The sequence below is a fragment of the Schistocerca americana genome, chromosome 3, assembly GCF_021461395.2.
Source record: "Schistocerca americana isolate TAMUIC-IGC-003095 chromosome 3, iqSchAmer2.1, whole genome shotgun sequence".
NCBI classification, from domain to species: domain Eukaryota; kingdom Metazoa; phylum Arthropoda; class Insecta; order Orthoptera; family Acrididae; genus Schistocerca; species Schistocerca americana.
In genome coordinates, this window is record NC_060121.1 from 39,620,499 (window position 1) to 39,644,020 (window position 23,522).

General features: G+C 42.0%; 1 protein-coding gene across 1 annotated transcript in view; it reads left to right on the plus strand.

The window, feature by feature from the left end:
* Positions 1 to 23,522, plus strand: part of LOC124605305 (F-actin-uncapping protein LRRC16A) — a 528,830-nt gene that overhangs the window by 53,118 nt on the left and 452,190 nt on the right. Inside the window, exon 2 of the mRNA XM_047136886.1 lies at positions 7,674 to 7,771. Within this exon, the coding sequence (XP_046992842.1) occupies positions 7,674 to 7,771 (98 nt within the window). The remainder of the gene's footprint in view (positions 1 to 7,673; positions 7,772 to 23,522) is intronic.

A 23,522-nucleotide genomic window follows, 5' to 3' on the forward strand; every position in this document is an offset into this window, starting at 1 on the left:
GTTGTGCCTATCGCAATTCAGCATCTCCACTATATGGTGAGTAGCAACTTTCCTTCTCTGGTTTTGTTACATTCCATCCTGGATTTTCCATTGTTTGATGTTAAAAAGTTATGTATATAGTATTTGTTTACAAATTCTGAAGTATTTTATTCAAATATACACTAATCAGTCAGAACATTATGACCACCTACCAACTCATGTGTCCAGAATTGGCGTGGATAACAGCAGCAATGCAAAGTTGCATGGAGGTAATCAGGCCTCGGTAGGTTGCTGGAGCGAGTCGGCTCCACGTCTATACGCAGTCATCTAATTCCTGAGAAATTCTTGGGGGTGGGGGGGGGGGGGAGGAGGAGGAGGAGGAGGAGGAGGTGGTGGTGGTGGTGGTGGTGGTGGTGGTGGTGGTGGCGGCCTAAGAGCTCTGATGCCATGTTCAGTCACATTCCATATATGTTCGATCGGGTTCAGATCTGGCAAGTGGGGCGGGGGGGGGGGGGGGGGGGCACATCAATTGAAGCTCGCTGCTGTGTTCCTCGGGCCACTCCATCACACTTCTGGTCTTGTGACATGGCGAATTATCTTGTTGAAAAATGCCACTGCCATCAGGAAACATGATCGTCATAAAGGGGTGTAGGTGATCTGCAACCAGTGGATGATACTCCTTGGTCATCATGGGTCCTTGCATGAGTGTCATTGGAGCCATGGATGTTGAAATCAATGTTTCTCAAGAGCTTAATGAAGATGACGCCAGCTTGACTGTCGCACCATACAGGTGTCAGGGAGCTGTTATCCTGGAAGATGAAGGATTAGCGCCCTCCCATTGGCATGATCAAGAAGTTATTGCTCTGCCATGTGCTAATGTCCAGTGCCGATGGTCAAGTGCCCATAACAGTCGTAGTTGCTGATGCTGTGGTGTTAACATTGGCACACGCATGGGTTGTTTGCTGCAGAGACCCATCGTTAGGGGCGTTAGGTGCATTGTGTGTTCAGGCACACTTGTACTCTGCCCACCAGTGATGTCTGATGGTAGTTCTGCCACAATTCGTTGCCTGTCGTCCTTTCACCAGTCTGCCCAGCCTATGACATCTGACAGCTGCAATGAGGGTTGGCCGCGCAACCCCACAATGTCTGGACACTGTTTCAGCTTGGTTTCGACACATGTTGAAGGCGCTAGCCAGAGCACCCTTTGAACACCCGTGTAGTTTTCAAATGCTTCTGCTGAGCCTCCTGGCCATCACGATCTGCCCTCGTCGTGCTCAGATCGCGTGCCTTCTCCATTGTACATAGACTGCACGCTCACTGATACAGATTGCACCATGCGTGTGTCGTGACTAGCAATCATTCCTCGCCTGGTGACACTGCTATCGCCTGAATGGGTTGAAATCAATAGTAGGTTGGGGTAGGGTTGCCAGACATACGGTTTTAGCCAGAAAAATATGGAATTTTCCCGTTTTGTTGCGGATACGGTGCAGACCTTTAACTGTATGCCAGATGTTCAAATTTTGAACATGAAGCGTAATGACTTATATTTTTTAATCTTCCAGTACCAAATTTTATGATAAAGAGTACATTTTTCATGCTAGGGTGCGCATGTGATGTCAGTTGAGACTGAGAGCGAGACAAATATGATGTGAGAAGCAGGACTGCATTATGTGCATCTATTAACAAAGAGATCAGCGAGGCCTGCCCAGTGTTCTGCCACAGCAGAAATCAGGCGACTTTGCCGTGCTCATATTTTGTCGGTTGCAGCCAGCCTCAGCGATCCAACTCAGAACCTTGCATTATAGCCATTGATTGTTGTGGTCTGTACTTTTTATTATCAAAATGTAAGTTTTATTACTGGCTCTTTTCAATTTCAAATTGTCTGTGATAAGGAATTAGTAGCAAAAAGCACCATCATTCAACATGAAACTACAAATTCCGTTTGGAGCCTTGCTTGGAAATAAAGTGATACCGAAATGTGTTACTGTAGCACTACAACTTCGTGACGGAAGTGCGGCTTGTTCCCCCAACACCGCACCCCCTCAGAATTTTTCTTCTTTTTGTGAACAAACTGTACTTCCACTTCATGCAACAAGCCATATTGTTTCATTCATTTCGGGGGCAGGTTCAACACTTTATCACAAGCCATCATGTATTTTACGTTTTAGAACTTATTTCTTTGTGGAAGAAGTGTGTTCAAAATGGATGGGACTGTGACAAATCCAACGAAAAGTAAATTAGATATTCAAACCAGCACACACCAGAGTAGATGACAGCAAGTATATCGTTCAGTTTGGGGAAAAGTATTTCCAGAATTGCGACCATTTCCAGGAAATGTATCTAAAGCAAGGTGTACTTTATGTGTTGGAAAATCTGGAGATGTTGATATAGAATACAAGGAAAATTTTAGATGCAATTCCACTAAAATGAGTTGTTTTCCTGAACCAGACAAACCTAACAAGTGGTTTTTAATGAAGCTGAGCCAATAATCTACACTAGAATAGTATGCAGGAAGAGTTATCAACAATCTTTCTATGACAGGCTTTAGACTTAACCTTCTTGTAGGTATACGATGTTTGAAATCCTTAGCAACCATGCTAGCAGCATCGCACAGAGTTGGATGGCGTGATTTCAGTCTCTTACTGTTTAAAAGTGACAGGTCGCTATGCACGGGTAGGTTAGAATTCCTGGAGATCTTGCTGAATTCTCGCATAAGGGCAGTACATCTGTACAGATCAGGAGGCATTATACTGAACAGTGGAAGCCAATAAGCTGGAGTAGATCTGATTGCGCCAGATATTATGCGCATTATGGTATTCAGCTGGGTGTCAGCAAGCCTCGTATGATGACCGTTCATCCTAACAGGTGCACAATACTCGGCACTTGAGTACACAAAGCCCAGAGCTGAAGATAGCAGGGTGGTTGCTGAAGATCCCCAGGTAGTTCCGCATAGCTTATGGAGGGTGTTGTTTCAAGTCCTCAACTTCTGAGCTAAGTTAAGAAGGTGTTGTTTGAAGCATAGTGTACGGTCCAGGATGACACCGAGATATTTTGAGTTCCAATTATGACGAAGAATTCTGCCTCTGAAACTTACTTCCAGTTTTACGTTCGCCAACTGATTATTTAAATGGAAGCAACACACTTCTGTTTTACTCTCACTGGGTTGGAGTCTCCAGATTTTGAAGTAATTATGAACATTAAATGGAGGGATGAGTGAAACAGATGTTCAGTTGATCTAATAAAAAATGAATTGTACATTTATTTCAATTATGATGAAAGTTGCAGTGATTTGTATAAGACAGTGTTGTCTAATGAAAAAAATGTTGAGAATTGCACGCTCAACTGAAGAGTACTCCCCTTCAGTATGTCGAGTGTACTATGAAGAAAATGTGCAGTAAATATAATTATTTTGAAAAATGTCAGTCTCGTTCAAATTTGTTCCTATTTTCCCTCACTGAAATCTGGCAACCCTATCTAGGTTATAAAGTTCTGGGTGATAAGTGTATATCCATTGAGACTTACCACTTCAGATGTTGGAGTGAGGGAGCCTTAGTAGTTCATACATTTGCAATGTCTGAGAGAGACTTTGCAGTCCAGTTTCAACTGTGTTCAAGAGACTTAGCTTGTTTTAAGTGAGCTGAAGTTTAACTGCTCAGCTGTTACAATAACAGATAGCGTTATCAGTTTAGCGTGCTATTTTTGGGTGACATTCCAACAGAGTGAACCATTTAGACAAAGCAAGCTATTTTTGGCCTAGATCCACCCCTGTATCTTTACCCTGAAAGGTCTAAGAGTTATCTTTTCTCACAGTTTTTTCAAACGTACGATTATGTGACGCTGTCTCGAGGAAATGGTTTGTACTCGGTTGTCGAGCAATCTTTGATGCATTTCAGCTATTTCCACTATAACTTTAAACTCTGTCTGCTGATAAACCAGCATTAAAATGTTTTGATCTGTTGGCTGTCAGTTGATAACTACTGTTGAATAACAACAATGTCCGAATGCAGTTGACAGCAGTGATCCCACCCCTTTCCTTTCTTCTCCTCTCCACCTTCAATTTACATGTAATGTATAACAGCTGTGGATTCTGAGTGGCATCTGTTCTTTCGGACATGTCTGAAAGAACAGGCACCGCACATTCATATACTCCGTGATAGCTTAGCCGAGGCCTGATGAGTGGTGCAGGGAGCTCAAAGTCTGAAAACAATTCCACGTCCTGTTGTGATGTATCTGGTGCTGCCTCACAGAGTTTGTCTGCCTGTTGACTTGTGGCGCAGGTGATGAATATAATGGAAGCTCAATATCTGGAAACAGTTTTCCCTCCTGACTTGATTTCTGCATGTGCTGCTACTCAAATGTACTTATTTCCACTCCAACATGTTGGGAGCTGTGTCAGGGAGTGTTCCTGAATGTTTGATATCTCTTGCTGCTGCTTCTCCTCTTCCTCAAATGTACCAGGCACTACATAGGGAGGTGTTGAACTGAGGTGGGGGGAGGGGGAGAAGACCACGAAAAGCACATACATACAGACATGCTCACATACCGAATAAGAAACACAGAGAGGGGAATGATTTAATGCTTACAATCCATTGTGTCAGTCAGTTTCTTCTAAGTGGAGGTGGTAGATCTCTGATGAAGCTTCATGATGATGATGATGATGATGATGATGATGATCCTTTCACTATTCAGTACAGGACACACGTGGTTCATTTACTTGATTATTAAGCCTGCTCTGAGGATGCGTGGTGGGGGTAGTCGACTGTAGTATTGTGAGAATTAGTAAAATTTTGGACTGCATTAATATCTCCAGGTCAGCCATTGTGGATTCTAGTGTCCTTAAAGATTCTGAACTGTGGGATGATGTCATAGAAATAGCGTAATCCTGTTCAGTGGTTTTTTATGTTGGATGTGAAAACCACACAAGGGATCAGTAGGAGCGAGTTCGTTCTTGCTGGGTAGTATGCCTTGGACACTACAGGTGAGTAGGGGATAAAATTGTGCTGTAAATCTTAAATGTCCTATGTAAGACATAAAGCACTTATGAGAGTGATCACTTTAAAATGAAGTGCCAGTCCGGACATTAGATCAGTCTGTTTAAAAGGATGATAGGAGTTTAACATTTCGTCAACACCAATGTTAAATTTTCATCACATTGAGGGCCGTCCACAGCAAAAATTCGTGTTCCAGAATGAGATTTTCACTCTGCAGCGGAGTGTGCGCTGCAGAGTGAAAATCTCATTCTGGAAACATCCCCCAGGCTGTGGCTAAGCCATGTCTCCGCAATATCCTTTCTTTCAGGAGTGCTAGTTCTGGAAGGTTCGCAGGAGAGCTTCTGTAAAGTTTGGAAGGTAGGAGACGAGGTACTGGCAGAAGTAAACCTGTGAGTACCGGACGTGAGTCGTGCTTCGGTAGCTCAGTTGGTAGAGCACTTGCTCGCGAAAGGCAAAGGTCCCGAGTTCGAGTCTCGGTCGGGCACACAGTTTTAATCTGCCAGGAAGTTTCAAAAATTCGTGTTAGTTACAAAGCAATACTGCTACCCATCAACAGAATTTGTGTGTCACTATGGTACAACTGGCTGAGAATTCTACCGTTAGACGGAAACCTATTGCTATCTGAATGTGTTGGGTGGTGTAATGTTCGAATCTGTTGACTCTACTACTACTACTACTACTACTACAAATATTACTATGGTAATACACCAACCGAGCCAAAGTGACCCACACATCTGTATGAAGTATTATACTACAGTTTCGTGTACAAACCCTCTTACAATTCATCCGAAATGAAAGGTGTGATGCACAGTTTCTGGTGTGTGGTGGTAAAGACATTGATCGTGTCTGTATTCTTGACAGGTAGTAACCCTGCATACAACACATTGTGGAAGATATCTTTTATCACAAGAGGTCGAGTGTTGTTTCTGTTCCATTTGCATATGGAGCAGTGGGAGAACGAATATGTGCCTCCGCCAAATAACTTTTAATCACTCAGTTGCGGTGAATCTATGCAACTTGTACTCTGCAGTATGGATCACAATTGAGAGACTCAAACTATGAGGTCATATCTAACGACAGTTAGCGTTCCTGAATTCTGGTTGGTGTTCAATACATGATCTGCTGAGTTCTGAAATCGAGTTTGGTCTGGCACTGGTGACTGCTTTTCATGTTGAAATGTCATGTTTAGGAGGGAAACAAATTGTTACCCTCACAAGGCGTCACTGTTTCATCACATATTTTTACCATCGCTGATGATCATTCAGTAGGGTATGATGTGAAAATACCACAGTTTCTGAACTGTAATTAGCTATGAATTTTATAAAAAGTTGCTGTAATTCACCTCTGGGGATCTATAAATCGGTTGTGTTAGATACAATTTTGTGTCCAAGGTAGTAATTTCACCCACTTAAAGTTTGCAACCATAGTGTGTGGAACTTGCTAGCTGGATGTATGTTTAAGGATTTTTGGAGGGCACAAATCACCATCCGCATTTTCACATTTGTGTTCTGCTGTCTGATTTCAGTAAGAGACAAAAAATGGGCTATTGGCTTAAAAGTTGCACTGCTATTCAGAAATTTCTATGGAACCTTCAGCTTCCAAGTTACAGTGGTTTTGGGTCTACAGTAGAAATGTGAATACCTTGACATGACAATTCAGTGGATTATGCTCCTATATTTCAGATCTACAACTGCTCTGCGAGTTGAAGTTCTAACAGAAATGTAAAATGTACTGCGCGAAATATCATAAAGTTGATTCGTACAGCCAAAAGTTACAACCAAAAGTCTATATTACTGGCGATGGTTGGTTGTGCGGTTTTAGAGAATGTCTTATGCCCTTTCTGGAGACAACATGTATACTTTCTCTTCCAACGTATCAGTAGCTCCACATAACGCAGACTCACGACACCGATAAAAGGTGGACCAACACAGCAAAATTCAGTGTTCCCGAGTCCAAAGGTGTTACAACACGAGCAAAATACGGAATTTTTATGTGGGAATTATGAATGTGTTGCCAGCAAATACCGTGTTGTTCTTTGGTTGCGATAGTGCCAGATTGCCAGGGGGTTTCGCACCATGTTTTACCACCGGTCTGTGGATAACGGGTGATCTGTGTGGGTGGCGTTGATTGAATACTTTGCGATAACAAGGACGCTCGCCTCTCCAAGTGACTTCGGTGCAGCCGCCTTGTGTTAATGCCATCACCTCTTACGTCACCTGCGTGTAAGAAATATTAGTCGTAATTAGGACGTGAATAAAGCTGTTCGCAATGGAAAGGCTCCACTGTTTTTTTTTTTTTTTTTGTTTTGTTTAAATCTCTAATATATCACATGACCCACATTTCATTGGAGATTTAACAGATGCATTCAAGATGACAGCTTCCAAAGTAGCCACCCTGCTGGTGACATAATCTCATGGGTTTACGCACTCATGGGTTTACGCACTCTCCCATCTCATACTACTAGACTTCAAATTTCTGCTTATTCACTCGTTTTTATTTTAGAAGGGTGTTACACACTTACGGAATGTCTTTCAAAAATGATTGTCCGATTCTGCTTGTGATCTTCTGTTTCAAACTCCAGGACTATACGTCGTTTGAAGAATATGACGAGAGACAATATATTACTTCAGTGTGTGTTTTGTGATAGTAAGACCGTACCAACAGTTACGACTTCACTATATGAATTATTCTCTTCTGTTGCAGAAAGTGTGAAAGCGTTACTTGGAAAACATGTCAAGATACTGCACAAGAACGTCGTTAAGTTGGAGACGAAAGGAGACAAGACAGAAAACAGAGTGCTGGTGAGTTTTTATAATGCGAATGCACCTTTAGTTGTAGACCAGTGCTGACGACTCTGCCTGCTTCTGTCCTCTCACTGTGTAATGAACACGAGAGTTAAAAAGCGGGAGAGAGCACTTCGACAGTCATTCTTTATTATGAGGTCTGTGAGCAGGTCTTGTTCATATTTACGTTTCTGTGTACATCCAATATCGAAAACTTTTTCTAGACTCGTTTTGTGCTGTTACTCATGTGGCTTTTAAGACCTGTGAATTTTTACGCAAGTCGGAATTAGTCGCTTTGTTTGAAAGTTTACACAAATCGGCCCAATTTGCAGTACTCCAGTCATTATCGAGTATACGTAATACCCACTTCCATACACGAATAACATCAAAACATCAGTCAAAGGGCCCCTAATATGACCTACCATAATTATTTCTCTGTTCGTCAGCCTCCTGCTATGGAAGCGTGTGTTATCTTGGAAAGTTTAAAAAGTGTCGAAAGGCAATTTTCAGAGGGTGGATTCGTAATATCGTCTACACCTGTTACTATTATCGCCCATTAGGTGAAATTAGGAGCACCGGTTCAAAAATGGAAAATCTCATATTGGCTTAGCTTTTATATGTGGATTTGAATGTGGTTCGCTGAAAAAAGATTTAATTTAAAAGTAAGACAAAACCAACTCCTTTATGCTTTATTGGAAAACAATAACACATTTGTACAATTAGATGGGGTTATTTTCATCAGAATTACGGAAATCAAATTTAAGAGTTAATTATCAGACGGAAAGAACGTATATATCTTTTCCGGTCCCCTCACTGTGCATCACAGTACGTGTGATTCCAATTGAAAAACGAAAAACACGTAAGCAATTGTTCTCCGCTGAAATCATAAGAAAATTTATTACTACAAAATGCACAGGTGACATCCACAGAATGGTCACGAACAAACACCTCGAGATCGCCCTCGGTGTGTGCTAGTGACTCTCAGAAGAACTTGAGATTTTAGACTTTCTTTTATGTTTCCTTTTATAGTTGGTGGCAGGATTCCTCATTTGTGTTGCGCCGGTTGTTGAAGACTCATTTGACATGTTTGTATCCTGAGAAGCATAAAAGGCATTCATCTTTTCCTTATAAAAACCGGCCAGTACCTGATCTCTCCACGCTTTGGTTCGTGAGACGCTGGTTAGTACCGCTTTTTTATGTTCTTGGGCGAGACTATAGGATACACTGAGATGGAGGCATATGAGAAATGCGACTCGGATTGAGGTTCATCTTCACCTGCAGACTTAGTTTGGCTGTCAACACTGTGAAAAAGGTCTGAGTGCTAGATGAACTGTGGCAATATCTGTAAGTAGTTGAGGCACACAATGAGCTTCACAAACACGCATTTTCGGGTTATCGGTCACTTCACGAACAAAATTGGCATCCGTAAATAAAATACTGAGTCTTTATAAAAGTGGATGCCAGTGCTACGAAAACTACTCGATGCATTACTCACGATTGCTGGTGTAGTGTATGTTTTGCCGTCGAATTCGGCGACTTCGTATTGCGTCACAATTCCACCCTCATTATTGGAAATCCATTTCTCAGTTTCTATATTGTGATTGATCCAACCTGAATTAAAACAATCCGGTCTTCGGTAGTAATCGTCACGAAAGAGGCAAAATGCTTCATCCACTTGCAAAACAAATCACATTGAATCCATTCTGATGGATGATATCCTGGAATAGCTCTCAGAGGAGCTCCATTCATTAGCGTCAAGTCCTGCTTTTTTTCTGGGAAAAACTATCGTCAGAGGGACTACTGGTGGGCAGCTGGCGTTTGGGTGACGGTGGTGTTTAGCTTTCCCCTCTCTGCCCTGACATTTTGTAGATTGCAGTTTCCCTTTTGTACAAAGCTCGTCCACATTTATGCTTCTGACGCTTGTGGTTTCCTGGTTGGGTTGAAGTAGATTTTGTCAAGTTCTGTTCTGAGAATACAGAAGAATGAACTCACATTGTCTCGAGTGAAGACTGAAATTCTAGCCCTTGTCAGTGATTGTGGTGTTCTTATTGTTAAATGGGAACAATACATTTTCAAAAGCAAGTCGAGCCACTTTCGACCCGCCGTGTTCGCCGATTAAGAAAAGGTAGGGGGGCGGATTGTTTCTTATTAAGAAAAGTTGGAACATCACCTGCTTTACATCATTTCCATCCGAACCAAACAAATTCATTTCCATCTCCGTACAATATTTGACCAGCTCTTCTCTACCTCAGGCGTCATCGCAGGTTTCCTTCCAAGTTTCTATCTTACAACTGCAGTTCCGTCTTCACTGTCTCCTTCTGCGCATCTTTTACCGGACTGGGTTCTTTCACTGTCAGCATTCTCATTTTTTTATTTATTTATTTATTTATTTATTTTTTTGTTTCTGAACAGCCCGTCATGGAGTCTCAAGATTTGAAGTGCTCCAAGTTAGTGTGTGTGTGTGTGTGTGTGTGTGTGTGTGTGTGTGTGTGTGTGTGTGTTGAGGCTTATGGGCGCTCAACATCGAGGTCATCAGCGCCCTGACACACATTAAAAGGAACGAATGTGGACAGACCTAATAAAACTGAAGCACACACTCAAAGAAAGCAGGAAAAGAAGGAAAATGCTACATAAGAAAGTAAAACCGAAGGAAAGGGAAAACATAGCAACAAGAATGCCACAGGAAATTGACATTGGCTGGCCACTTACAAAAAATATGGGCGAGCTAGTCACACAGTGAGCAAATTAAAATCCTCTCCCTAAAATCTTTGTAAAAACATTTGACTCGGCACAGAACTTTAAAACTTTAACTACATTCGTCCGAGTGTTGCCTAAAAGAGATGGCAGGTCCGCAGGCAAGTCAGCCTCGGCCCGCTCGTCAGAAAATAAAACGCAATCCAATAAAACGCGGCGCACACTGACCTGGACGCCGCAAGCACCACACATTGGAGGGTCCTCTCGCCGGAGCAGGAAGCCATGCGTCATAGGGCTGTGGCCTATTCGAAGCCGAGTGAGGAGAACCTCGACCCGTCGATGGGGCTGAAAGGAAGTACACCACACACGCGTTGTGTGCTGGACCAAACGGAGCCCCTTCTTCTTGTACAAGGCTTACAGCAATAGAAATGACGAATTTAATAAAATCAAATAAATTTTAAGAGGAAAATGCGAGGCAGATTGATTAACAAATTAAAATAGGTGCCTAGGGGCGATATTGGGAACGCAGTCCCCCCCCCCCCCTCCCTACCCCCCCCCCCCCCCCCCCCCCACACACACACACACACACACACACACACGAAAGTTCTTCAAAACACCTGTTCTCACTATTAATATTATTGGAATCGTTATTTAACATACGTTCTAGTCGTAAAAACGGAACTATTGTATGTAAACACGTAGCTGGTAGTTCCCGCCGTGCTGGCGAAACAAAGCAGTACTGCTCAGTTCCGCTGCAAATGAAGCGGCGAGCAGAGCGTCCGAGTGACTCCGGCTGCCCACCGACAGCAGTCAGTACTGTTGCTCCCTCTTGTGTTTCTTTTGTTGTACTAATGGCTCCAGCAGAAGCCTCGAGAGCAGCTTTTTTTTTCCGCCGCGTTCTTTATCGAACCGGCGGATAAGTTATCTGATGTATGGCAGCAGTATTACAAAGTGCAAGTACAAATTATATTTTCTTAATCTTTTAGTTCTTTCATTGTCTTAAAAAGTTGAAGTAGCATAGCTGACGAACACATGAAAATCGTGACTTATTATGTGAAAAAGTTTCCAAAACAGTCTCGTTTCAACAGCTTCGTTTGGAGGTCTGTCAAAGTTTCGTCCTGTCTAATAAATGCCTTGCATAGAACGCTCAGTTTCTGCTGTATGTTGCTCGTGGACACTCCGAAATTCTTCTAGTTCAGTGTTGTGGAGAATATGCAAATTGTTAAATATCATCAGCAAATTCTGATGAAGTTCATATTGGCTTCTAAAATATGCTCCACTTAGCGCTCATTATTCCTAAAGCACATTTGGTTAATGGTCATTGTCGGGAAGACTGCTTGCCGAAATTATCTTTCCCTGGATTCAAGACCTATCGACTGTAAAAGTTAATAAAATGTCTCGTCTCCAGCGAACAGAGAAGACAAACACCTGATGTCTTTGGCAGTGGAGTCTGTGGCGGTATATTAAGCTTCCCTTCCGGCATCAAGCGAAATACACAAGAAGAATTAAATCTACATCTTCTCTTTCCTCCCTATGTCACCGAACATCGATTATAACCAGTTTCCCGTGAGGATCTGCAACGGCTTGTAGAGCGATCGAATGAAAATGTTTATAACTATAAAACATTGCACCAGAATTTTCGGGGCGTTTTAGACGAACGTGTTTTTGTCATTATCACCGACTACATTTGGAAAGTTCGGTAGGACATATAAATCATTTACAATGTACACAAAATCATCTTCCGAAGGCACTCGTGTCGCGGCTGGAGACACTACCACAACATTTCGATAGGTGACTCTTACAACGCTTACAATTTTGAATGTCAGAGAAATTTCTCGAAAACTTCCTATGGTTTATATGACCGTGTAACAATTCTCGTTTAGCAGCTGTCGACATATTAAAAAAATTACATTATTCCATTGAAAAACAATCTGTAGTCGCTTGTATATCGCGTTAGATAAGAAAGTTACACACAGTAAGCATTTGCCATCCTACTCTCTCTTTGCGTATTATCATTTGCCAAAATCTTGTTTCGATATCTCAGTGCACACGAATACAAGGGTGTTACGAATATTTCATTCTCGCCTTATCTTCTGGGCACGCAAGTATAATGGCGTGCGTCATATACTATCCATTTTTTTCGAGAATGGAGTGAATTATAGATTCCATCACAAGTCTAAAGAATAGTCGAATATGTTGACTACATTTCGTACGCAGCAACATGTAACCTAACGAGCACCAAACGAAAATTCTTACCGACCTCTATTTTTCATTGCTAACTATTTGATTTTGTTGCAGTAGCTTGCGTAATTTTGAAATATCGCAATAACTATGAGGATTAACGATAAGGTAATCAGTCCATCGTGGAGCACACGAATAAAGCTGTGATATATGCGAGGATCAGTTTTTATTACAGAATAGTTTTCTTAAAAGACTGCAGACCGGCCGGCTGGTGCGCTTGCCGCCCACACTGGCTGCCGCGCCTCTCCCTGGCCCCACTCCCACTCCGACTCCGCTACACGTGGACGCGACGAAGAGCTGCGGTGGAGCTCAGGGTTGCTGCGGAAATTCTGAGGTAGCGTCACAGCAACGTTATTAGGCGCAGGATATCTACCCTACTATAAAAATACAACAACTAACGTGTAACTAATATTTCTTTACGCTTTAAATGATTGCTCCGTGAGATATTACAGTTCCGGTTCGAAAACATCGGATATTCTCGATAGTGGCTGCTGTGAGCAACTGAGGTGGTTTAGATAGTGAAAAGAATAATACACAATATCGCACAGTGATGCACTTATGATGTCGAAAACGTCAATCGTGTATCGTGTATGGTGTATCGTTTTCGACCCCAATACAGATATGACTCTGCGCATGCACCCCGTATTTGCTACCTGACGAAAAACGCCTCCACGCCTAACGTAGCCAGCATCTGTCCCAAGTGGACCTCATCCGCGTACTGCGCATCGGTACGGGTTGTGAGCCTACGTTCGTGCTAGAGTTTTGTGATTCTCCCGTCTATAGGAGAGTCTCTCTTCCCAACAACATACGGTTCGCTCGGATTGAATAATTGGTCTCTGAGGTATGACTCCTGTTCTTGGACGTCGAGTCGAAAGTATTACTTTGCGAATGCACACTTGGCGACATGGGGCCAGCACGACTGTTGGACCATCACTGTTAAGGACCTTTTCACGTCAAAAAGATGTTAATGTCGAAAATAATGAAAATTGTAGACAGTGCGATAAGGGACTCTACTAGCTTATGTGGTGTTCGGTAGCACTCTGAGTATACTAATGTATATGATGATGATGATAACTTTATAATTAGAAATGTCAAAGATGACGTTGTTCTTTACACACAAATTGTGGCTGTGTCTTATCTGTGCATTATTTAGCATTCTGAAGTTATTAGAGGTAAAACATAGGAAGCAAAAAGCTATCTGCAAGTTATACAGAAGCGAGATAGATAAGTCCAGAAGAATACAGTATTTAATATGAAGGCAATGAGACAAGATTGTAGCTTGTTGTCGCACATCTTGTGCGTACATTCAGCTAGTGGCAAAGAAAACCAAACATACATTGGAACTATGAGAAGTTTGCCGATGACATTGTAATTCTGTCGGAGATGGCAAAGGACTTGGAAAAATCAGTGGAATGGCATTCGTAGTATCATGCAGTGATGAACACGGACAAAAGTAAAACAAAGCTCATGAAATGTAGTCGATTTTAAAATCGGGCGATGCAGAGGGGGATAGGTTAAGGAACGAGGGACAAATTTGTAGACCTTTCTGCTGCTTAGGGAACCACATAACTGCCAGCGGCAGAGGTAGAACGAAAATATCGAAACTATTATGCCGTGTTTCTTCATGGACGGTACCACAGCCAAATATTTATTGAATCGATCCGGCATTTTTCTTCACTTAGGCTGTTATTTATTTATTTTCACCACCATTTTTGACTCATAAAAGCTATTGTGTAGTGAATATCTTTATTTTCCAGATGTCCAAATTGGCAGAGTCTCCACAATGTGGCCCTCAACACGTATTGGTTTACAAACTGTTCTAAGTGTTCTTCCATTTAACTTGTTCATATAAGGCGGAAAAATGCGCAAATATAATTTTGACAAAATTTGCTGAAGCGTGGACAATAGTTAAGACGAGGAGAGAACAGAAGCGTTTCATATATGATGGATGATTCAGAGATACGCTGAATGTCAGAGGGCTAGATGGCGTAACAAAGGAAGGGGTACCGAATCGAACAGGAGAGAAAAATGAATGTTGCATAGCACAACTTCACCAAAAGGAGAAGAGCGAGAAGAAATTTTCACTATAATAGGCAAGTCCAAGTGGGAGTAGGTTGCAGTAGTTCGTTAGAGATGAAGGATGGTTGCACAAGATGTAAGAGTGTGAAATGGTGCTCCAGACTGAAGACGAGAACAACACAGTTCCTCCCTTTCATAAAGATGATTATGCAATGCAATCACGTGTTCGAATGTTTTATTTCTCACCAAGGAAGGTGGAAGAAAAGGTTTGTTGGAAGCACTGGTGTTGCCTTCGCGACCTTCTACAGGATATAAGCGCAGCTGAAAAATACTAACATGTTTACTTTGCGATTTTGCACCCAACTATTTCCAATTTTCTGGCAACTACATTGATTTATAAAGAATATTTTTAGTCTAGAAACATTTGCTCAGAAGGAGCTGTGGTCCCAGGTAGCAAACTGCATTTATCGTCGTCCAAGCGCTTCGGAACACTCTAATATGGACCCGTTCAAAAGAAATAGCGACTTTCGCACAACAAATTATTGAACCACTGTACACGGAAGTGCGCACACTTCTGCAGACTCCATTTCGTGCGGAATTCTAATAGAACAGAGTAACTTGACTCTAATCAGATTCTCACATCTAACTCGCAAGACACCCTTGTACCACATTCCTTTTTTGTACTTGAGATTTCAACGCATTACTATGTGCTGCTTGTATGTGTATTGTATTACAGATATTTTTCTCTATACTACGTCGTGTTGACGCTGTAAATAAAGTCGGTTAGATGGCCCCATGGAACATGGGCAGAACTGTTACATTCATTATCCCAAATACTAGAGGCACACCGTATTGAAATTTTTCGTGCAGAATTATCCTCTGGACATTAATTAATAAATAATCATTACAATTGTTTCTTAATTTACTGTGGGCCACGCGTATTACATTTACTGATGCCTGAAATTTTTTCTGCTTTTAAGCCATTAGTTGTGATAAAGGAAGGTAATATTCCTGATTTTTGATCGTGTTATATTATGTTTCTATTACTGGTTGGATAATGAACAAGAGTTTTTGAATTGGAAATGTTATGATTTTTAATTATGAAACCGTAAATGGAAGTTAATGAAATGCTTTTACGGACGGATGCCGAAGAGACATCATCACACACATTTGAAATAAACTTTCTAAGAAATTTAATAGTAAATGTTCTTAGCTACATTTTCTTCTCTATGGAAACCTTTCTCTCTTCTTGCTGCTGCGATGGTCATTTTGATACAGCCGTCGTCTTTTTGACCGTGTCGCGTAATGAGACAAACTCATATTTTGATGCTGTGAGACGAAATATTTGTCAAATAAATAGACAGGCACTGTATTTTACTTGAAGTTATTTATATTAACCCAAAAACCAATATTATTAACAAAACTGTTGTAATAGAAGGAGCGATAGTGATAGTAGGAGCGATAAAATGTGTGTGTCCTCTCTTCATCGAGACACAGTACAGACTCTTTCTGCGGACGTAAAGAAAGTTGCAGTCGCAGCTCTCTAACTAACGGCATGTCTGCTGCAACGCATCACTTCCGTTTTTATCTCTTTGGGAACGTCTATCAATTGCCATTACATGGTGTACGCACTTCTATTTTTTCTCGTAGTGCTCTTGCTGTGTGGGCAACGTCTGAAACTAAAGAGGATCGTCGAAACTATGAATTCCTGGATAACTATCCACGTTGGCTGCTCGCCGCTAGGTTGCATATTGGTAAAATTTAAACAAATAATCCGATGTTTATCTTGTCTCACATTGATACACTGAAATTTAAATGTGATAGTTCTTCAATCCCCCAAGTGACGACGCAAAATACCAGATGTCTGATTAACACGTTGTTTGTCGAGCGCCGGTAGCCATACGTGGCTCATCTCCAGAAGCCGCAGTGCCCCCTACAACCGTAATACGTTACACACACAACTGTAGAACCCTAGAATTCGTTTTTAAAAGTATTCTCTTACATTTCGTGACGCCTGCCGTTGCCAGACAGGTCGACATCAATGACTGGCGGCGACGTCAATGACGGTGTTGACGCCGTTCTGTGCTCAGATGTCAGCTTATTGAGTTATTGTACATTAGGTGTAGGAATTGCAAATGGTAATGCGTTACACTTATTTTAAAGTTTGTCACATTCACTATAATAATTTGCGCCCCCCCCCCCCCCTTTTATGTATTTATGACTAGTTTTGCCACAGTAAATGTAGCGTGCTTTGTCACACAACCGGCAATCTTCCGACTCGTAATTGGATGAGTCAGCAGATGTATCAGATACTGATCAAGTACTACTTTTTGTTCGAGGTATTGCCAAATATTATGAAGAGTATAAAGACCTCCTTGATGTTCACAATATTCACGGGACGACTACTGGCGAAGATATTTTTGAAGGAGTTGAAAGGGCAGTTCAGAAAAACAATCTTCAGTGGAAGAAATTAAAATGTATTACAACTGATGGTGGCAAAAACATGTGTGGGAAAAATAAAGGTGTTGTTTGCTCTCCTTTCTAAGGCCGTAGAAAATGACGGTGACTCAAAACCATTAGTAGTGCATTGTATTATTCACCACAGTCTTTGTGTGGAAAACATTTAGATATGTCAGAAGTTATAACGCCAGTTATTTCAGTTGTTAATTATATCAGATCCCCAGGCACTCAGTCATCGCCAGTTCCGCGAGTTTCTTGAAGATATTGAGGAAAGCGACTTGCCATATTATACTGCAGTGCGCTGGCTTAGCTGCGGTAAAGTTCTGACTTTTTTTTTTTTTAACTCCGAACAGCAATTGAAATTTTTTGGACGGAAGGAATCGCCCTCTGGCTGAGTTACAGAACGATGAGTGGTTATGGAAGCTAGCATTTTATACAGACTTTAACATATGAATGACCTTAATTGAAAATTGCAAGGTGAAAACCAGCTTCTGCCTGATTTATACTCACATGTTAAAACCTTTCGACAAAAGTTGAACAAAGTATGCTTCACGTATTTTAATACATGCCAAACATTCAGTCGACAGAGATTCCGTTTCCTGCAACTTTCGCAATTGAAGCTTTGGGCGCTTTAAAAATGAATTTTGAATCACGTTTTTCAGATATCTATGCAAATTCAAATGACATCAAGATATTTCAAAATCCCTTTGACGTCGATATAGAAACGTTATCCGCAGAACTTCAGTTTGAAATTATTGATTTCCAGTATAGCGACTTTTTTAAAGAAAAACATTAGAAGTCAACATTACTGGAATTTTATAAGTGTCTTCCATCCACACAGTTTCCAAATTTACATAAATTTGCCCGTGGATTTTTTTCCGCTTTTGGCACTACTAATTTGTGTGAAAAAACTTTCTCCAAAATGAAACATGCAGGAAGTATTTACAGATCAAAATTAAGTGATGAGCATTTGAAGTCACTGATGATTATCTCTACCAGTAAACTTGATCTACAACTGGAAGTAATTATGAAAGGAAAGTTTTTTTTTAGGTCATCAGTCTACTGACTGGTTTGATGCGGCCCGCCACGAATTCCTTTCCTGTGCTAACCTCTTCATCTCAGAGTAGCGCTTGCAACCTACGTCCTCAATTATTTGCTTGACGTATTCCAATCTCTGTCTTCCTCTACAGTTTTTGCCCTCTACAACTCCCTCTAGTACCATGGAAGTCATTCCCTCATGTCTTAGCAGATGTCCTATCATCCTGTCCCTTCTCCTTATCAGTGTTTTCCACATATTCCTTTCCTCTCCGATTCTGGGTAGAACCTCCTCATTCCTTACCTTATCAGTCCACCTAATTTTCAACATTCGTCTGTAGCACCACATCTCAAATGCTTCGATTCTCTTCTGTTCCGGTTTTCCCACAGTCCATGTTTCACTACCATAAAATGCTGTGCTCCAGACGTACATCCTCAGAAATTTCTTCCTCAAATTAAGGCCGGTATTTGATATTAGTAGACTTCTCTTGGCCAGAAATGCCTTTTTTGCCATAGCGAGTCTGCTTTTGATGTCCTCCTTGCTCCGTCCGTCATTAGTTATTTTACTGCCTAGGTAGCAGAATTTCTTAACTTCATTGACTTCGTGACCATCAATCCTGATGTTAAGTTTCTCGCTGTTCTCATTTCTACTACTTCTGATTACCTTCGTCTTTCTCCGATTTACTCTCAAACCATACTGTGTAATCATTAGACTGTTCATTCCGTTCAGCAGATCATTTAATTCCTCTTCACTTTCACTCAGGATAGCAATGTCATCAGCGAATCGTATCATTGATATCCTTTCACCTTGTATTTTAATTCCACTCCTGAACCTTTCTTTTATTTCCATCATTGATTCCTCGATGTACAGATTGAAGAGTTGGGGCGAAAGGCTACAGCCTTGTCTTACACCCTTCTTAATACGAGCACTTCGTTCTTGATCGTCCACTCTTATTATTCCCTCTTGGTTGTTGTGCATATTGTATATGACCCGTCTCTCCCTGTAGCTTACCCCTACTTTTTTCAGAATCTCGAACAGCTTGCACCATTTTATATTGTCGAACGCTTTTTCCAGGTCGACAAATCCTATGAAAGTGTCTTGATTTTTCTTTAGCCTTGCTTCCATTATTAGCCGTAACTTCAGAATTGCCTCTCTCGTCCCTTTACTTTTCCTAAAGCCAAACTGATCGTCACCTAGCGCATTCTCAATTTTCTTTTCCATTCTTCTGTATATTATTCTTGTAAGCAGCTTCGATGCATGAGCTGTTAAGCTGATTGTGCGATTATTCTCGCATATGTCAGCTCTTGCCGTCTTCGGAATTGTGTGGATGATGCTTTTCCAAAAGTCAGATGGTATGTCGCTAGACTCATATATTCTACACACCAACGTGAATAGTAGTTTTGTTGCCACTTCCCCCAATGATTTTAGAAATTCTGATGGAATGTTATCTATCCCTTCTGCCTTATTTGACCGTAAGTCCTCCAAAGCTCTTTTAAATTCCGATTCTAATACTGGATCCTCTATCTCTTTTAAATCGACTCCTGTTTCGTCTTCTATCACATCAGACAAATCTTCACCCTCATAGAGGCTTTCAATGTATTCTTTCCACCTATCTGCTCTCTCCTCTGCATTTAACAGTGGAATTCCCGTTGCACTCTTAATGTTACCACCCTTGCTTTTAATGTCACCAAAGGTTGTTTTGACTTTCCTGTATGCTGAGTCTGTCCTTCCGACAATCATATCTTTTGCAGCTACATAAAAGCCACTAATTATCACTAAGATGTTAAATTTCTTTACGTGAATACTCTAACACTGTGTTTTTTCAAGATAAAAATTAATTACAGTTATTTTTATACTTCAGTTACAACTAAAATATCCAATATCATTATGTACACCAGTCATTGTATTTTCTTTAAATTGCCTTTAAATAAAAATATTCGATTTACTTGTTGTGTGTATTGTACAACGTAATCAAAAGAAAGCGAAACCTCGCTTAAGAAGCATCTTCTATAATGATTGATTACTGAGGCTAGTCGCCGAAGTGGCGTCCATTTGAAAGACTTGCACCAGACTAGTGAGTCGAATAAAATGCAAAGAATTTTTTTTACTTAAAATGTTTTCGCCAAACTAGTCTGTTAACTTTTTTTCCTCTATCGCACGGAGAAATGGTCTGTCGGTTTATTGTGGATAGCCACAAGTTTAACCATGACCTTCCGCTTTGTAAAGATAGAGCTCCGACAATGTCGCGATGTATTGGTCGCGATAGGCCTCGAAACTCATTGTTGGCAGTATAGGCACCAACTCAAATATTTGGCGGGCCGGATACCGGGAAGGCCCGGCCAGCGAAGCGGGCCGGTTTGCCGACCCTCGCGGGTCGGTTTCGGCCCGCGGGCCGTAGTTTGGAGACCCCTGGTTTATGCCACTGATATCCGTCCCAGAAACACATTGCAATTGTAACAAATGCCGTTTGAATTATTTGACTGACAGGTACTTCGCAATGCACGTCCCCTCCGTATAATTGCACGTGACTGAACTTTCTTCTGTTAGCCCTTTAAGTGACAAAGGCTTTTTCCAGCGTAAAAATGAAATACATGTCAGTATGTAGCGTTTAGGATTAGCAATGAATACACCTGCTAAATTTGTATTTATAGTCCTTTCTAAGTCTGTCGTAGGTTACGGAGTGGCAAATATTGATAGCAGTGACTTTGAAGAAGAAGAAAAACATTCATTCCAGATGTTACCAGTAGCATATATGTTTAACAGTGTCACTTAAAGGGATAAGAAGTTATTGGTTGGCTTTCATTCAAGAGAATTCTCATATGTCGAAGGAGCAGGACGGAAAGTGATATAAAACTTGAAAATAAAAGGAAGCAAGAAGACAAGTTAACAGGAAAGAGGTTACTACGTGATGTAGTCCTCCAAGGTGTGCAGTAAGGGCGAGTAACGAGAACTGCCCAAATGGATGGAGCGAGTAAGGAGAGCTGTTCAACTGGATGGAAACGCAGAGGAGCACTAGTCTGTTGCCGAGCGAACGGCCGCAGTGCAGGACGTACGCCATGTGTCTGTGACGTACGGCTGCTGGGATTCGATAAGCTGTTTCACGGAAGTCGTGGGACGTCTGAGGTGATACGGTTTTGCGTTCTGCCTTGCTGCAACGTTCGCTCTTCTCTGAGCCCTGCACGTATCACGTTTACTTGTGGCGAGTTGTGCAGTAGGACAACCGCCCGTTACTCACAGTCCGCAGACATTTAGTATTGTCAAGAGACGGCGGACAGTGAAAAGGAACTATGAATTACCATTCCTGTCACTCTTTTAGATCAGGATGTCGATGTTGAAATAATTGAAACGCAATGCACAATCATTGAAGCGGGTGCGCCAGTTGACTCGTGCAGTGGGCCTCGAGTGCGCGGCTCACTCGTACGGCTTCAAATTACGTTCCCGTCTCAGCCACCCGACGTCTCTAAGTATCTCCGGCCCAGCCAAGGCAGTGGCTCAGTGAGTTTCCCAGCCGGCCTTGCCACCTGTGAGCGCGCCGTCGCCCCAGGTCCTGCTGCTTGGCCGCTGAGCTCTCCCCTCCCCTCATCTCCCTCTCCTCCCTCTCCCCCCACCCCTGTGGAAGCACGCACCCCCCCTCCCCTCACACAAGGATGTTCCACACCATTTTATCCCTGCTTGTAGGACTTGACAGTCAGTTGCCGAACATCAGTTTCCTAAAGCAGTCCGTTGAAAATAAAGCCTTCCAAGATTTTGGCGCATTAAGTGCTGAACAGTTCCAACTGTTCAACAGAGCCGCCAGTGAGTGTGTTGGAAGGTTCTGGCGTTATTTTCTGGTATGCTGACGTCATCGATGACGAGTTATGGGTCTTCCCTCTCCCCCCTCTTCTTCTGACAAAGGCCAATTGTCTTGTGTATAAAACGGTGGGAATTCAAATTTCGGTAGGACATTCAAAATTTTGGCGAGAATTAAAACGAAAAAAGGTCAGTTGGGGCCGTGTGGACTTAGTTATTGTTGTCCTAAATATAAATTGACGAGAAATTAAAAATGGTGCATTGTTGTAATGGTTGACTTGTAATAGAGGGACAGTTTTGCTACAATGTCAGACGCAGCAGGTACGACCTGGAGTTCGGTGATGACTTGTGCTTTCCCCTCCCCTTCCTTCCGGTTCGCCTCCCCCACCACTCGTCCGGCAAACGCCAATTCCGCTGTGTAGACTATTGGGAATTCAAATTTTGGTGCGAAATTCAAAATTTTTTTGGGGGGGGGGGGGGGGGGGGAATTAAAAAACTAGGCAAATTGTGCTCATGTGAGAGCTGGGCTGTTGTCATGAGTATAAATTGGCAGCAAATTCCAAATTGTGCATTGTCGGGCTCATGGACTTGGCATATTGGGACAGGCTCTAATGATGTCACAACACTAAACTAAGAATACTGACACCGTCGTGCTAAGACATGAGAATACAAGATGGCGATGGAAGATGGCCGACCTGGAAGTCTGGTGCATTATTGGTATGACATCACAATCCGAGACTTGAAATACTGGCACAATATTGCTATGACATCAGAATGCTGGGGAAGGAAATCCAAAACTGTCAATACTGGGATAGGCTCTATGGTCAGAATCCAAGTTTCAAAATACTGGCACTATGACATCTGAGACAAAGGATGTTTGTGCATGTCCTGTTGTGCCTGACACGTTTTCCCCATCTACTATTTACTCAGAAATGTCTTCACTGCGTCTCCTAATTCCAATTCCTTTAACAAGTCCTGGGGCCGCACTGGAGGTAGGGGGCCGTGCGCAGAGGCGTCACATTTTTGTACTGTTGGTTCAACTACCTCTCCCAAAGTGGAGGCTCGCTGCATCTACAGTCCGTGTCCTAAGTTTTCTACGCATGTGCTATGTTTAAAACAACTGCACTGAGCGGGATAGTAACAGTTCATAGTTATGTAAACAAACGGATACCAGGCTGGGGAGAAGCACCTATTCGATGACCACAAAGTTCGACATCGAGAATTCCGCCCACAGTCGCCAAGAAGAATGTTGATTACGCAACACCGCCAATGGCTGAAGAGAGGCCCGCAGAACTTATTTTGTCGCTCTTTATGAGGGTTCTGGGTTAAAATGACAGGAAACGCACTTGTACTTTAACCTAAGTGACAGGTAAGAGGTAACAGTGGGAATTAGATTGGCGTGTTAGGATTGAGAACCACCGGTAAGTTTCTATGGCCAAATCTACTTAATAGGGAACGAGGGATGAATGCTGGGGCAGCTAATGAGAAGCACCAATGATCTGCAACATATCATACATTCTGAATGGAAAC